Source organism: Propithecus coquereli, unplaced genomic scaffold (assembly GCF_000956105.1).
Source record: "Propithecus coquereli isolate 6110/MARCELLA unplaced genomic scaffold, Pcoq_1.0 Scaffold32, whole genome shotgun sequence".
Classification (NCBI taxonomy): domain Eukaryota; kingdom Metazoa; phylum Chordata; class Mammalia; order Primates; family Indriidae; genus Propithecus; species Propithecus coquereli.
The window spans coordinates 3,750,633-3,765,125 of NW_012148841.1; the positions used below are offsets into that span (position 1 = coordinate 3,750,633).

Genomic DNA, 14,493 nt, shown 5'->3' on the forward strand with positions numbered 1-14,493 from the left:
CTTCCCACTTGTTTTGGAAAAGATACTGTGTGATGTTCTAATCTTCATTACTAAAAGCCTCCTTTTCTCCGCAGGATCAAAGTGCTTAACTTTGTTAGTTGAAATCCACCCTGTTAACAATGTGAAGGTTCTAAAAGCAGTGGATAGCTATATTTGGGTGCAGGTAAGTAAGCATGGTTATTTAGCACTTATCTCATTATTCCAAAGGCATGAAACCTAGAGGAAATGGTGTTGACAAAGTATTTTCACACACATTATCACATTTAATCCTCAAAGCAATCTTGTAGGATGGGTACCAGCTGGAAGTATTAGCATTTCCTTTGCAAACATGGAAATTAAGAACCCAACTCTGGCTCTTCTGACTATTATACCATTGTTTGTCTGATAGTAACATAATATTTTATGATATAATGTAGAATATTAAAACACATTTAAAGTAAGCTTTAAAATGGTTGACAGATTATCTATGATTAAATGACTTAATCCCCAAATTTATTAACTTCATGAGTTGATACAGAAACATTGCATGTATAATGCAGGTGGAGTAGATATAGTCAGTCCTCATTATTTGCAGAGTCCATATTTGCAAATTCTACTCACTAGAATTTATTTGTAAGAAAGCACTCTGCCTTCTTGTTTTAGCTTTTATACCATAAACAGGTGGTGTTTTCATTGTCTAGTGCCATGTTTCAACTTTTTGCGCTGTTGGTGGTTTCACTGTTTTTCGTTTTTTTTTTTTTTTTTCTTTTTTCTTTCTGCATATTATGTGGGTACAAATGTTTCGGTTAGTATATTGCCCTTGCCCCACCCGAGTCAGCGCTTCAATCGTGTCCATCCCCCAAACGGTGCACACCGCACCCGTTATGTTTAAAATGGCCCCCAAGTGCAGTGCTGAAGTGCTGTCTAGTGTTCCTAAGTACAAGAAAGCTGTGATGTGCCTTACGGAGAAAACATGTATGTTAGATAAGCTTCATTCAGGCAAGAGTTACAGCGCTGTTGGCCATGAGTTCAATGTAAGCAAATCAAAAATATATGTTAAATGAAGTGTCTTTAAGTCAAAACATACATGAAACAAGGTTATGTATTGATCTCTTGAGAAGAATGTTGTGACCAGAGGCTTGCTGGAACCTATCCTCATATGGGTCTCTATCATAATCCCAAAAGACAATCTTGAATGCCATAATCTGAAATGTTGAAATTTCAAAATATCAAGATCCCAAGTCTAAATCCCTGATGTTTAAAGTTCTAAAAATCACAATCACAAGATAGATAGTATACCCGAGTGTTTATGCTTGCAAAACATATGTATGTTGTTATTGCCTATTTTATTGTGTAAATAGACCTATGAAGTATTCTGTTGTGTTTTTGTTTCTCAGATAAATCCTCTTTTAAAAATGTAAAATATCTTTTTTTTTTTTTTTTTTTAAGATGGGGGTCTTGCTATGTTGCTCAGGTCAGTCTTGAACTCCTGGCCTCAGCAATCTTCCTGCCTCAGCCTCCCAAGTAGCTGGCGCTACAGGTGTGTACCACTGCACCTGGCTAATGAATACCTTTTAAATAATTTTTAAAATTATTTTTTCCATAATTATATTTTTGAGATTTTGATTTTGTCAAGATTGTGATTTGGGGGATTTTAGACTTTAGGGATTGCAATATTTGGGATTATGACATTTGGGATTGTGTCTTTGTGGATTATGACTGGCTCCCCTTGCATCTCCCCTAGCAGCGGTTCAGTATACAGTGTCGTGGTGGCTTTACAGGACACAGCTAGACGACACGTGGTGTGCAGTGCTACAGCATCGTTTCCCTTCACCTGATTTCACATTTTGCTACAGGGTCAAAACATCATTTCTTCTGGTTTACCTGGAGTCAAATTGTGTTACCCAACGCATCTGCCTCTTCTGCCCTAACCTACTCCCAGCACCAGCTGACGGGCCTCCCTCTTCCAGCGTGTGAGGAGAAGGGGCCGTCTCTCCCCTGCTCTGGATCCTCCACTGTCAGCCCGTCCTTCCAGTTGTGCATGTCCGCCACCCCTCCCCCGCCCCGGCCCTGCTGTGGGCTGCTCCTCCTTCCACACGGGGCTGGGCCTGAAGCTCCCAGCTGCTTCCTCGCACCTCAGGAAGTGACTCCTTCTGCACTGTCATCAGTGCAGGGGTGATGGGGACAGAGCACACATCCATTTTCTGGCCTGTTCTTTTGGCTTCCTCAGCATCTTCACCTAGGGCTGTGTAGACAGTGGAGACATTACTAAATGCTTGGGACAACTAAAGGCAATTAGAGCATAGCAAGGGAAAGTTTTTAAAAGTACATGGTTGTACACATGAACACATTAAAAACTACTCAAAATTGTATATGTTAATGTGGTTAAAACAGTGAATTTTATGTTATGTGAATTTTATCTCAGTTAAAAAATATGAAAAGTCCATGACACATGGCAGCATCTGTAGGCCAAAGAAAAAGTCCCCATCCAAATAAAGTAAAACCTGTCCTCATTCTGTGGACCCATCTCGGTTCCTAGCCCTCCTCCCTGCTCCTGATGTCTGTGCCTTTGGAGAGAGAAACTCCTCCAAATCTCCATGCGTGGCAAATCCCCAGCTTCTTCCTTTCTCTATCCCTCCCTCCTCCTCCTCCTAGAGAGATGCCATCCACTGCCCACTGAGTTTGGTCTTGCCCTGGGGTCCATCTCCTTTATCTTACCAAAAAATCCGTGGTGATCTTCAGTGGCACATTTCCCTAAGTGTCGTGTGCGGGCTGACTGCCTTCACAAAGGAACTTGAGCAGGACAGTGGTGCGTGGCCCAGCATGAGGTGCATCTTCCAGATAGTTCAGTGGGAAATTACACACCTTTCCACACAGCTAGACTACATACCCCCCAAACCGCAATATTAATTCTCAGTCTAGCTCCGTATTTGTGAAGATAAATATTTCCCTAAATAAACATAATCTGTGTAGATTCCTATTTACAATGCAAAAAATCGCCTTGAATGTTATTGGAGAGCTGTGTCTCAAGCCTGTCTGTTTATTTTTTGGCTTCTAGGCCTTGCTCTAGGGCCACCTCAGAACACAAAAACAGCACCCATGTAAATCGGACTTCTAGAACTGTTCTCACCGATTGACACACAAAGACTAAGAGGTCCAGAGGTTGGCAGTTGCTGCTTATCAGCACGTCAGTCCACATCTCCTTCCTAAGCGGGCGTGCCCTGCCGCCTCTGCAAGCCTGGGAGGCCCCACCTCTTCTGGAGGAGCACCTCCTTATTTTGAGGCACTGAGCGTTTGCTCTCTTGTCATATATACGGTGTCACTCGTCTGCTTTTCCTCAACCCCAGTACACAAAGTATCTTATTTGATGTGTACAACTTCACGAATCTTGAAATAATTCTATATTATTTTTGTAGCTGAATTCTGCATTGCTCTCTTTTTTACAATTTTGATGTTACTGCTATGAAGAATGGTATATAGTTAATATTTTGTTTTTCAGTTTTAAAAGGGAAACTTGACTATAAATACTAAAAAAAATTGACCAGTTCTATTTTCAACTTATTATGAAAATCTAGCATACCAGGTAACATGTTTTATCATAAATCTTTCTGGTTTTAGTGAAGCTGCTGACTGTCAAATTGGAACATAAAAAATTATGTCCTTTCATAACGGTTTCAAGTTTTGGGGGAAAAAGAACAAAATTTACTGGTCTTTCATACCACAAAATGAAACCACTGATTTATGGTCACCCTTTCGGTGATGGCAGAATTAAGTTACTGGAGTCATCCCGTGACCAGTTTTCCCTTATCACAGCTGACAGGGTCAGGCCTTGAGTTGCTGGCGGCCTGCTTTGTCCTGTGGGCAGACACATAGTGGCGGGCCCGTGTAGGAGAACACCCAGAAGGAGGAATGGGGTGGATTAAGCTTTGTCTTCCCAGTGGCAGTCATTCTGTGCTTTGAGGCTTGTAAATTCTTGACCATGTGCCGCACCATGACTCACTGTCCTTTCTTGGAAAGTCCCAGGTTATGTTGTGCTTTGTCTCTTGGATTGTGGGACTTTGGAAGTTGTAGTGGGGAAAGTGTTATTTGGGTCTCAAATTATATACTAGGTTTAGTTGTTGTGCAACTAAACCTAGTACATATAAGGTGTGTGTTTGTAATAGAGCATTCTATTTGTGTGAAATAGAACATTCTGTATGAATGTTGTTTGCCTTGTTTCTGATTGGCACAGAATCAAATATTCCAAATAGGAAGACCACCCCTAGAAATAGCTTCAACTTGAGCCTTACTATTTAAATGAATGATGACAGTGCTGCACCTGACATCAATTTTCCCCTGGAAAACTGAGGTCCTGAAAGTGTTCTCCTTTCCTGCTTGCTTTGACCTGTGATGTGTGTGTGCATGTGATTCCTCTAACTATTTTGTGATTCCCAGTTCCTTCTGTGGTAGTAATAGTACAGTGATCATACACGCCTTCTGAAATATTTGTGCAAGCAAGGGAGTTGCTTATAATTTTGATTACTTTCCTTTCCACAGTTCCTCTACCCATATGTTGAAAGCCGTCCTCTTCCAGAGAACCATCTGTTACTGATTTCAGAAGAGAAATGTAAGTGTATCTTTGGGTGATGTATGGGGATTTCATGAATGCCACATAGTGTCCTAGTAAAGTGTGGGACATGATTGAATCTTCTAATTGTCCACTGGCCATTGCCAAGGGTCCACGGACCTTTGATGTCCATTTGAGACCTGGAATTACTAGGGAAAAGCTTTTCCTTCGGCCCCCAAGTGTCGTTCCTCAGGCTTCACTGTTTCCTCATCCTGAGAATGATGGGCTCTTGCATACATAAATTTTCAACTTTGTCACATGGTAGGATGTTTGTAGAACAGTTGCACAGGTCATATTTTCCTTTACTCCATCCTCCCTTGGGATATCTGTCACAGTGGATGACTATGATAATAAGGAGAGAGGCTTGGATCAAGAGGAGGGGAAAGTTTTACTAGCTAGGACAATTCCATGGCAGAACTCGAGAATACATACTAACTTGGGCAAATTCAGATAGAGGCAAATAAGATTGGAACATGATGTTTTTAAGTTTGGGGAGGGAGGAAAAGACAAAATTCACTGGTGAGCTTATCTAGTAAGCTGTCTTTCATGTCATAAGATGAAACTGCTGGTTTATAGTTGGAAGGACAGGCCTGAGGGGTTAGGTTTGTATTCAGTCAATTTTGTTCAATTTTCTTTCTCACATTTTTGTAACTGGAACCAACCAGCAGGAGGTAAGTATGCCTGAATCTAAGTTGTTACTGATAGAAAAGGACCATCTACACGGTGACTCAGTTTTCAGGGTTTTGTTAGTGTGAAATTGACCCCCTATGAAAATGTCTCCCCCAGATACCTTGTGTAATGAGTTGTCTGTCTGGTATGTTCATACAAACAAGTGTTTGGTATCTGGAAGTTGAAGATAAACTCTGCTAAATGAGCCCTATGCAAGACTGATAGCATCAGGCAGGCAAATGGCTTACTGAGGGAACTTGGGGAACAGAAGTGCTAAATGCTTCACGTATTGTTGATACTGAGAAGCAGAGTAAATGCGGGAATTGACTCCACTGTGAAAGCAGCACTGTAAAAGATTGTAAAGGGAGGATGGAGAAAAGGTAGTTTTTTCTTTTCTCTATCAGGAGATTACTGTCTGTGATAATATTGTTTTGCAGCCAGTTGTTTAATCTGCATTGCTTTTATAAAAATTTGTTTATAACTGTTAGATGAAAAGAGTACTCATGTGTTTCCTGAAGGTTAAATTATCTTTCTTTCTTTTTTAAAAGATATTGAGAAATACCGTATCCAAGTCACCCAAGAAGATGGAAATAGAGTGGTAAAGATTTGAAATTCCTTTGCTTCAGTGTTTCTTCCACAAAGAGCGACATTTCTAGACGGTTAAAGATAGAGTCATGTTGTTGATACATAACGTTTTCTATATTTGATGTCATTCAAATTATAGACTTGCCATTGTAACATGTGAAATGATAGAAATATATATGAAGTTAATTACCCCCTTTATCTCTACCTCAGCCCCCAGCCTGCGTGGGTCTTTCCTCACTTTTACCTTGCTCGTGCAAACCTGTGCGAGGTTAGAGGCACATATATGGGGATTCAATTGTTTTTACCAAAAGAGAATCATAATGCATACATTTACCTGCTTTTGTGTTTGCTTTTTACTTAATATATCAGGAGTATCCCTACAGGTTACTAAATAGAGGTATAACTAATTGGTTGTTTTTTCTAATTTTTATGTATATATACAGATAGACAACATGGGATCATAACAGATATGCTGAGGTTTTGTATAATATCATTTTCTTTTCCTTTTTTTGCTTGTATTCCACATCTCCCTTTTCTTTTTATCTCTAACTTTTATTCACAACCTGGAATATATCCTGTTATACTCTTCTCCATACTGACATAATCTCCTACTCCCACCTCTGACACACCAAGGGGTGGGTTTGTTGTTCACTCCATTCAACTTCGTGAATTACCTACAAGTCAACTAGAGTAGCTCCAATTCATTCTCTTTAGAAGTACGTAATAGTCCCCGGTGTAAATATCCACATTTTCCTAACTGTTCTTCTGTGGATGGATGTTCACTTGACTCCCATTTTTTTTGTTTTTGTATTGTAAATCATCCCAAACATTTTTAGTCATATAGCTTTATGTTTTGGTATATATATTTCCTTGGGCTAACTCCTCAGACAAATTGTTGGGTTGATGGGTATGCGTACTTAATAAATTTCAACAGATTTTGCCAGACTACTTTGCAAAAAACTTGTAACAATTGACAATTTTACAAGAAAAATATAAGAGTACCCTTTCCTTCTAGCTATACCATTAGTAAGTGTATTCACCTTTTCAAAAATTTCCAATTTGGGCGTAAGTTGATACCTTATTATTATCTTAGTCTATATTTCTCTTAATATTAATGAATTTAAGCATCTTTTCCCATGTGTATTGCTATTTAATCTGCTTTCTAAAGATTGTTTAGTTATATCCTTATCTATTTTTCTGAGTTTTTTTCTTGGTAATTTAAGATATTAGTATATTATTGATATTAAAATGATTTTCTTCAATATTTAGTCTGCATCAAAGTAGTCTTTTCCTGAAAATTTTAACTTTAAAGTTATATGAACAAAATTGAAACATAAAATGGCATTTATTAATTATGTACTGGCTACTGAAAGTCTCAAATCAAGAGGCCTGGCTGGAAAATTGCCAGAAGAAAGTGTGTGGCTGGAGCTCTGGGCTACCAGTGGTCACCAGTGGCTAAGTGGATGGGAGCCCCAGGGACAGGGCCAGGGATCAGAAGACCCCAAGAGGAAAGACCAAGGCTAAATTCCAGGGCCAGTGAGGAGAATTTAGAAGAGAGAGTTGAATAAACAAGTTGGGGTCAGGAACTGGGAATGAATGTAGACAGAGGACTGGCTAGTAAGAAGAGGGTTTGGGAGACGAGAGAGAGAGATAGACACACAGTGGGAAGAGTGAGGGGATACCTGTCAGCACCCCAGAAAGGATTCTGCCAGCCAAGATGGTACAGCCTCAGCATTCCTTTATTCATGCGTGCTCTTCCAAGAAAGAAGCACTTCTGCCCTCATTCTTAAAGACTTGGATGACAGCTTCTTACAGCGATATGCAATTCCACATACTCTTCACAACATCCCTGCACGATAGAGGTGGCATTACAATTATCCCTAGTTCTACAGAGAAGACAGCAACCAAGACTCACAGAGGTGAGGTGACGCTAGAGAGGAAAAATTTGAGATTTGAACCTGAGTGTGCCACAATTTGATGCCCATGTTTTTGTCAGCATATGCCTTTATCTACCCCAACCCAACACATTTCGGAAAAGTGGAAGGATTTTCCAAGGTTTACAGACAGCTACTCTTGGATCTTTTCTCTAGCATCACTTTCCTCTGGCCTAAATGTAATGGACCTGGGCAAGCAAGAAACAGAGAGATAACCCATTATTCCTTTATGCTGTGCGGCTGCCGCACGTTCCAAGTGAGCCTTGGTGGAGAAACCTTTTAGGATTAGAGAGGGTTTAGGCATGAATATGGACCATCCTGGCATTCCCTTTCCCCCTTATTTTTTCTACCTGTCTTCATTCTTCACTCATTTATCTCAATGTAGATTACTTTTGCTTAATAAGCATTTGGAGGAAAAGTAAATTCCTAATTCTCTGTCAAGTTATTTTGAGGTTAGCTGATGTACTGAAAGGGCACTGGCAGGGTGCCAGGACCCTGGCATTCCAGGCCATGCTGACCCGAGTATGCAGCCTAATCTGACTTCTCTGGACCTCGGTTTTCTCACCCCTAAAGAGGTTGCATTAAATGGTTTCTGGAATGTCGTGATTCTAAGGTTCTAAAGTTCTTTGATTTTGTTACTTAGTAAACAAATATTTCACATGTGTAATATGCTTGGCAATTTACTCTTGCATACCTTATTTCATTTTTCTTTTTTTTGAACAAGCATTCCTTGAATACTATTATATGCTAGAAACAATCAAGACATTGAAAATAGAAAGGTGCTGTACACTCACTGGGGGAGACTTACAGCACTAATTAAAATGTAATTGTAATAGAAGCATGACAAAGCACCCTAGGAATACAGAGGTGAGGAGCTTTGCCTTCACCTTGGGGAGGTGAGGGAAAGCTTTGTACAGGAAAACAATGCCTAAGTCAGGTCTTGAAGGATGAGTAGTTAAGTATTGTTGAGAGATGGGGAATATCATCATACTCATTATGGAAGACATGAAGGTAAGAAGCATGGCCGAAGCCACATGGATGGTTTATGGTCAAACTGGGCTCATTGCTTAGTACTTCTACTCCCAGGCCTGAGTTTTCTACTCCCAGGCATTATAGCCTCTGTCTGAAGTAGTGAAGTCTTCTTGGCTGCAGAGGTCTGACTGAGAGGGTTATTTACAGACTAAGAAGTTCTGAATCTTCTATTAATGCAGCTGTTGACTTGTGGGAGGTGTGATCTTGCCTTCAACAGCACCAGCCCGTCTGTCAAACTAGGAACAAGAATAAAATAGTATATTGTAGAGTGTTTGGGAAGAGTAAGTAATGAAATGATGCCTTAAAGCTTTTCTGGAAAGATTGTATGTGTGTTGAAGTTGGGGGAGGTGCTAAAAATAAACTATGGAAATATTTACATGTATCATACAAATATATATGGAAAATAATTATGAATTCCAGATATGTTCTCCTTTAAAAGTTACTTATTTATAAATTTTTTTTTGCCCCTTTAGGTGATTAAAAATTTCAGCCATCTCTCAAGAGACAGAATAGCTGAGGATTTTGTTTGGGCTCAGTGGGATATGTCAGAGCAGAGATTATACTACATTGACCTGAAGGTGAGAACTAGTCCATGGACATTCCTTGTTATAGGAATAATTTGATTTGACATTATCATTACTGTAATTTATTAATCACTACATTTTCATTGATATGAACAGTAAATGAAGGTTTATTAAAAATAATGAAAAGGTTTGCATTACTGTTTGCTTCTTGATTGCTTCCTTTTCTTTTGTTTTCTAGCATTTTTGTTTTGTTTTGCTAATATGTCATTCTGTTTTCTCTTTTAGAAATCGAGGAGTATCTTAAAATGCATCCAGTTTTATGCTGATGAGAGCTTTAACTTAATGGTAAGTCCAGAGAATGATCGGGCTACAGGAAATTTTATAACACATTGCTCCCTTTTAAGAGAGTTGTTATCATAAACAGCATCTTAGCGTTCTTGATATGTTATCCACTTCTATGAGCAAGTAAAATAGTTCTTGCCTTCTCATTCTTTAACTCTGTAACAAATTCAAATCATATAGGTTATTGGAACACACACAGGAAATCTCCACTAGCTGAATGCCTCACATTAAAGAAACAAGTGTAAGTGGGGAGTAGTAGAAAGTAATACATGTGGTCTATTTATAATAGATAGCTTTAAGTGGCTGCAAGTTATTTGACCCAAAAGGACTTGTGAGGAGGGTGCATTTGAGAATAAAGAAGAAAAGCCAATGAGAGAGTATAGTTTAATTAGTAAAAATCTAGCATTATTCCTGAAAAAGCTATTTGGAACATTAGCCTTGTTGTGAGGAGTCTCTAATATCTTTATCTGTGATGGACAGTATGTTGTTGTTCTTCTTGAGTAGGACTAATGTTGGAATCTAATACAGATTGCTATCATACCATTACAAGAATTTCATTTGCCTCTCCTGCCCTTTTGTTGGTTTACCTACTCTTCTAAAGACACCCAGTCAATCCTCCCTCCCTCCCATCCCTCCTTCCTTTTTTAGGTGGTCATCTATGTTGTAAAAGGCTACTGCTTCCAATTGGCCTATTATGTGACATTTATGATATTCAAATCTAAGCCAAAGATTGCCAAGCATTAGCCCTTTAAGAAATAAATATACATCAAGCTTGTGATTGTATGCAAACTCCAGAATATTTCCAGTGGATTTTCTGTGCTGTGAATTTGGGGTATGACTTCTAAAGATAATGATGGCTAAATGGGCTTTTCATCATTAGGCAAGCACAGCACTGACAGGCTTGCTCTGGTTGTCAGAACTGTCATCACTTAATGTCATTTTTTTGGTTCATTTTCTACTGATTTTTTTGACAGTTTGAAGCACTCTTGGACATATCATTAAGTGACTCAGGATTTAAGTAAGTTATTTATAGATTGTTACTGATTTTTATAGATCCTTGTGGGCAAAATGATTATATTTATTCCTAGTCCATGCTATGCAGATAAATGTATATTCTGTGTGTTATATCTTTTTTATACTCTTGTTCTCTATAGGGAATATAAACAATTTTATCAAGAATGAACACAGAATTTTCATAGAGTCAATTGTTTTGATTTCCTTAGCCATCCATTTATGTAGGGCATCTCATTCATTTTTATGTATGGATATGCTTTTCTTCCTATGAAATTCAGTGAGTCAGAGAGCTAGCTATGTTTAGAATCAAGCCTCAAAACCCTTTTTTGTAGCCACCAAAGAAGCTGTCATAGGTCAATACACTTGTAGTTCAGCTGAGTCTATTGCATTACTTTCTTCGGATTTCCTTTTTTACAGTAAAGGCAAGGCTTTTTCTTTTCTAGATTACTTTACATGTAGTAAAAACATGAGACACTTTTGAAAAACAAAATGCCATCAATGTGTAGAAGAAATGAAAGTCTTCCTGAATTAGAGCAATGATAATCCTAAACTGTTAAATATTTCACTAGCTTTATTTCATCATATATGAACATTTAGTTGTGTTTCTTTTGAAAGATAGTATAAAAAACTTATAAAAATGTCAGTCGAAAGTAATATATTTTTTTATGTATTGCCAGGCCAATGCCATTTATGTACCAAGTATTTTTTTAATTACTGAATTTATTAACCAAAAACAGTTATCTACTTAAATTTCTCAGGAACGTGTTTTTACTTCTGTGGGTATATTATAGTAGTTACATCCTTTATGAGGGGATATTTTTAAATGCATTTGATAATTTATCCTTTATGTTCTTAGACTTGTCAACTTTGGATGTGATTGTCATCAAGACCAAGAGAAATTATCCAAACACCTGACTCTGTGTGTTTTTACCAACCATACAGGTACTACCAGTGTTGTATTTATCAATTTATTCAGCTGTCTGTGAGTTCTAGACAAAGTTTAGTCACCATTTAGCTGTATGGATTTTGAAAATGAAATGTAACAGGGCTACATTCTTATATTAGTCATAACGTGGATTTTCATATATCAAATTGTATTTTCCACTGATTTAATACATTTGTTGTCTATATCAAAGGAGCCACAGTCAGCAGAGTTATTGTTATTATTTGTATCATTCTAATCAGGGGATGAATTTGTATTCAATCAATCTACAGTTTCTCACCTCCATCTTTTAGTAATTGGCATACAGTGATGGTGATGCTTTCTGTGTCAGGCTTACTGGTGTGTTTGGGTTCTGAACTTATGTACCTGCTTCAGGAGCCATGTTAAAACCTACCAGTCTAACAAGCAGAGCTTGACATGAAGTTGTTAGTATACAATATTCTGTTCCTTCATACCTGTTTATTATACATAGAGAAAACGGGGGAAAAAAAATACCTGAAAATGAGAGAAGAATGTGATTACATTCAATGAAAACTGCTCATTACTTTAATAATCATCAAAATAATCAACTCTGATAACTAAATATAATAGCCATTGTAATCTCCCAACTGGAGTGGACATTTACTACTTGAGTAGTACTTTGACTAGAATTGTATTCTTTTAAAGCCAATTATGTAATATTTCTCCATTAAGCCAACATTTATTGAGCACTTAATGTTTGCTAGGTATTGGGGATACAATAATGAACAAAACAGGCTTAATCTTTATTAGTATAAAGGTTGCTATTTGGTGTGCATTTTGGACATGACATAAGTGCATGCATAGTGTTTAAATAGAATCATGATAAATATTATGAATGAGCATTATAGGAAGCCATGAGAGCATATGATGGAAGTTTAATTGAAGATACTCATATCTTTAACTGTTCTGGTTCAGCTCATCCATCCTTGTTTCTTCCCTCCAAGACATTCCATCCTATTCTGTCTTAGTCCTAAAAATCAGTCCCTTTCCCACCTGACTCCTGCATAATCCATCCCAATTTTTGCTGTCCAGCCCAGGTCCCCTTGGCTACAGAGTCCCTCCATACACTAGTCCTGGGGAGTTCAAGGAAGGAAGTGAGATTTCAGGGGAGACTTGCAGAATTGTATAAACTTAGGCCAGTGGAAGTGAAGTAGAGTAAGCAAGGAGGAGAGTTTGCGAGAGAAAGCTGGAGGGGCAGGTGGGGGCCAGAATGCCTGGGACCTTGTGGATCATGGGAGGATTTCACATTTTATCCTAAGAGCTGTGAGAAGTCGCTGAAGAGTTTTTTTTCTCATTATACAATTTATTTTGAGAATGTTTAAGCTCACCAAAAAGTTCAAAAATAGAGCCAACATCGTTGTACCTTTTACTTAATTAATCATATCATTTACAGTGTTTGCTTTATCATTCTCCCCATATATAGGTATCATTTTCTTCTTTTTGAGACTTTATAACAATTTACCACTAGATGATTCACGTACCTCCTTTGGTTAAGGACACTCTTCTCCATAATCTCTGTTCCATTATCACTGAAAAATTAATTACATTAATAAGCTTTATTTATATTCAAATTTCCATAATTGTTTCAAGAATGTCATGTGTATGTATATGTATGCAAACATACATATGTATATAACTTTTAAAGTTAGGATCTCATCAAGATTCATGTATTACATTTGCTTATTAAATCTTTGTCGTCTCTTTTAATGTTAATGTGTAACAATCCCCACATCCTGCCTCTTGCCTTTTTTCCTTTTCTTTTCACAACATTGACATTTCGAAGAGTCCAGGCCATTTGCCATACGGAATGTCCTACATTCTGGATTTGTCTGATTACTTCCATTCATAGGCATTTAGCTTTTCCTCTATCCTCTACATTTCCTATAAATTGGAAGTTACACCCAACTCTTTAAAAGTACAGTTGGACACAGATTAAACATTTTCAGTGAGAATGCTTCATAGGTGATGATGTGAATGTCATTTGTATCAGATCAGAAGGCATATAACGTCAGGGTGTCCTACTGTTAGCAACCCTGTTTGGTCATTTGGTTAAGTAGTAACCACTGTGTGTCCCTTGTAAAGGTACATTTTAACCTCTGAATTAGTAATTTGTAGGGTGACACTTTGCCCCACTGTGTGACTATCCTTTTGCCTAACAGCTATTCACCTGGCGATTTTAGTATCCACTGATGCTCCTACACTGAAGTTTTCTAAGCAGGCGATGACATGTATAGATATGTATTTTTAAAATTTCACTGTGGCTGCTGTGTGAAGAATGGATTGAGGCAAGACAAAAAGTATGGAGGTGAGCAGTTAGGATGACGATGTAGGTGAATGTTTGAGATGATAGTTGCTTAAACTAGGATGTGCAATGGAGTTGGAGGGAAATAGATGGATTTGAGATGCGCTTTGGAGATGGAACTCTAAGAAGACTTGCTATAAATTTGATGGAAAGGGATGGTTCTCAGATTTCTGGCATCAGCAAATAGGTGAACAGTTGTATAGAGGTTTGGGTGGGGCCTGGAAAGGAAGATCATGAGTTTTGTTTTGAGCATGTTATCTATGAGATCTGCAGCTTAGAAGAGGGGCAGAACTAGCAATGAGTAAATGTGAAAGTTGTCAGAATGTAGCTGGCATATGAATGCCTGGGAAGGGGGTATAGGGTCAGAAGAGAAGACATTTAAGAATATGATCTATTCATGTCCTTTGCCCACTTTTTGATAGGGTTGTTTGATTATTTCTTGTTGATTTTCCTGAGTTCTAAATAGATTCTAGTTATCAGCCCTCTATCGGATTCGTAGTACATGAAAACTTTCTCCCATTCTGTAGGTTGTCTGTTTGCTC

At 38.1% G+C, this 14,493-nt stretch overlaps 1 protein-coding gene across 1 annotated transcript in view; it reads left to right on the forward strand.

The window, feature by feature from the left end:
* The window catches only part of GSAP (gamma-secretase activating protein), an 82,677-nt gene that overhangs the window by 23,594 nt on the left and 44,590 nt on the right, over window positions 1-14,493 (forward strand). Inside the window, exons 6-12 of the mRNA XM_012650292.1 lie at window positions 75-163; window positions 4,516-4,585; window positions 5,803-5,852; window positions 9,279-9,383; window positions 9,615-9,674; window positions 10,646-10,689; window positions 11,542-11,627. Of these exons, the coding sequence (XP_012505746.1) occupies window positions 75-163; window positions 4,516-4,585; window positions 5,803-5,852; window positions 9,279-9,383; window positions 9,615-9,674; window positions 10,646-10,689; window positions 11,542-11,627 (504 nt within the window). The remainder of the gene's footprint in view (window positions 1-74; window positions 164-4,515; window positions 4,586-5,802; window positions 5,853-9,278; window positions 9,384-9,614; window positions 9,675-10,645; window positions 10,690-11,541; window positions 11,628-14,493) is intronic.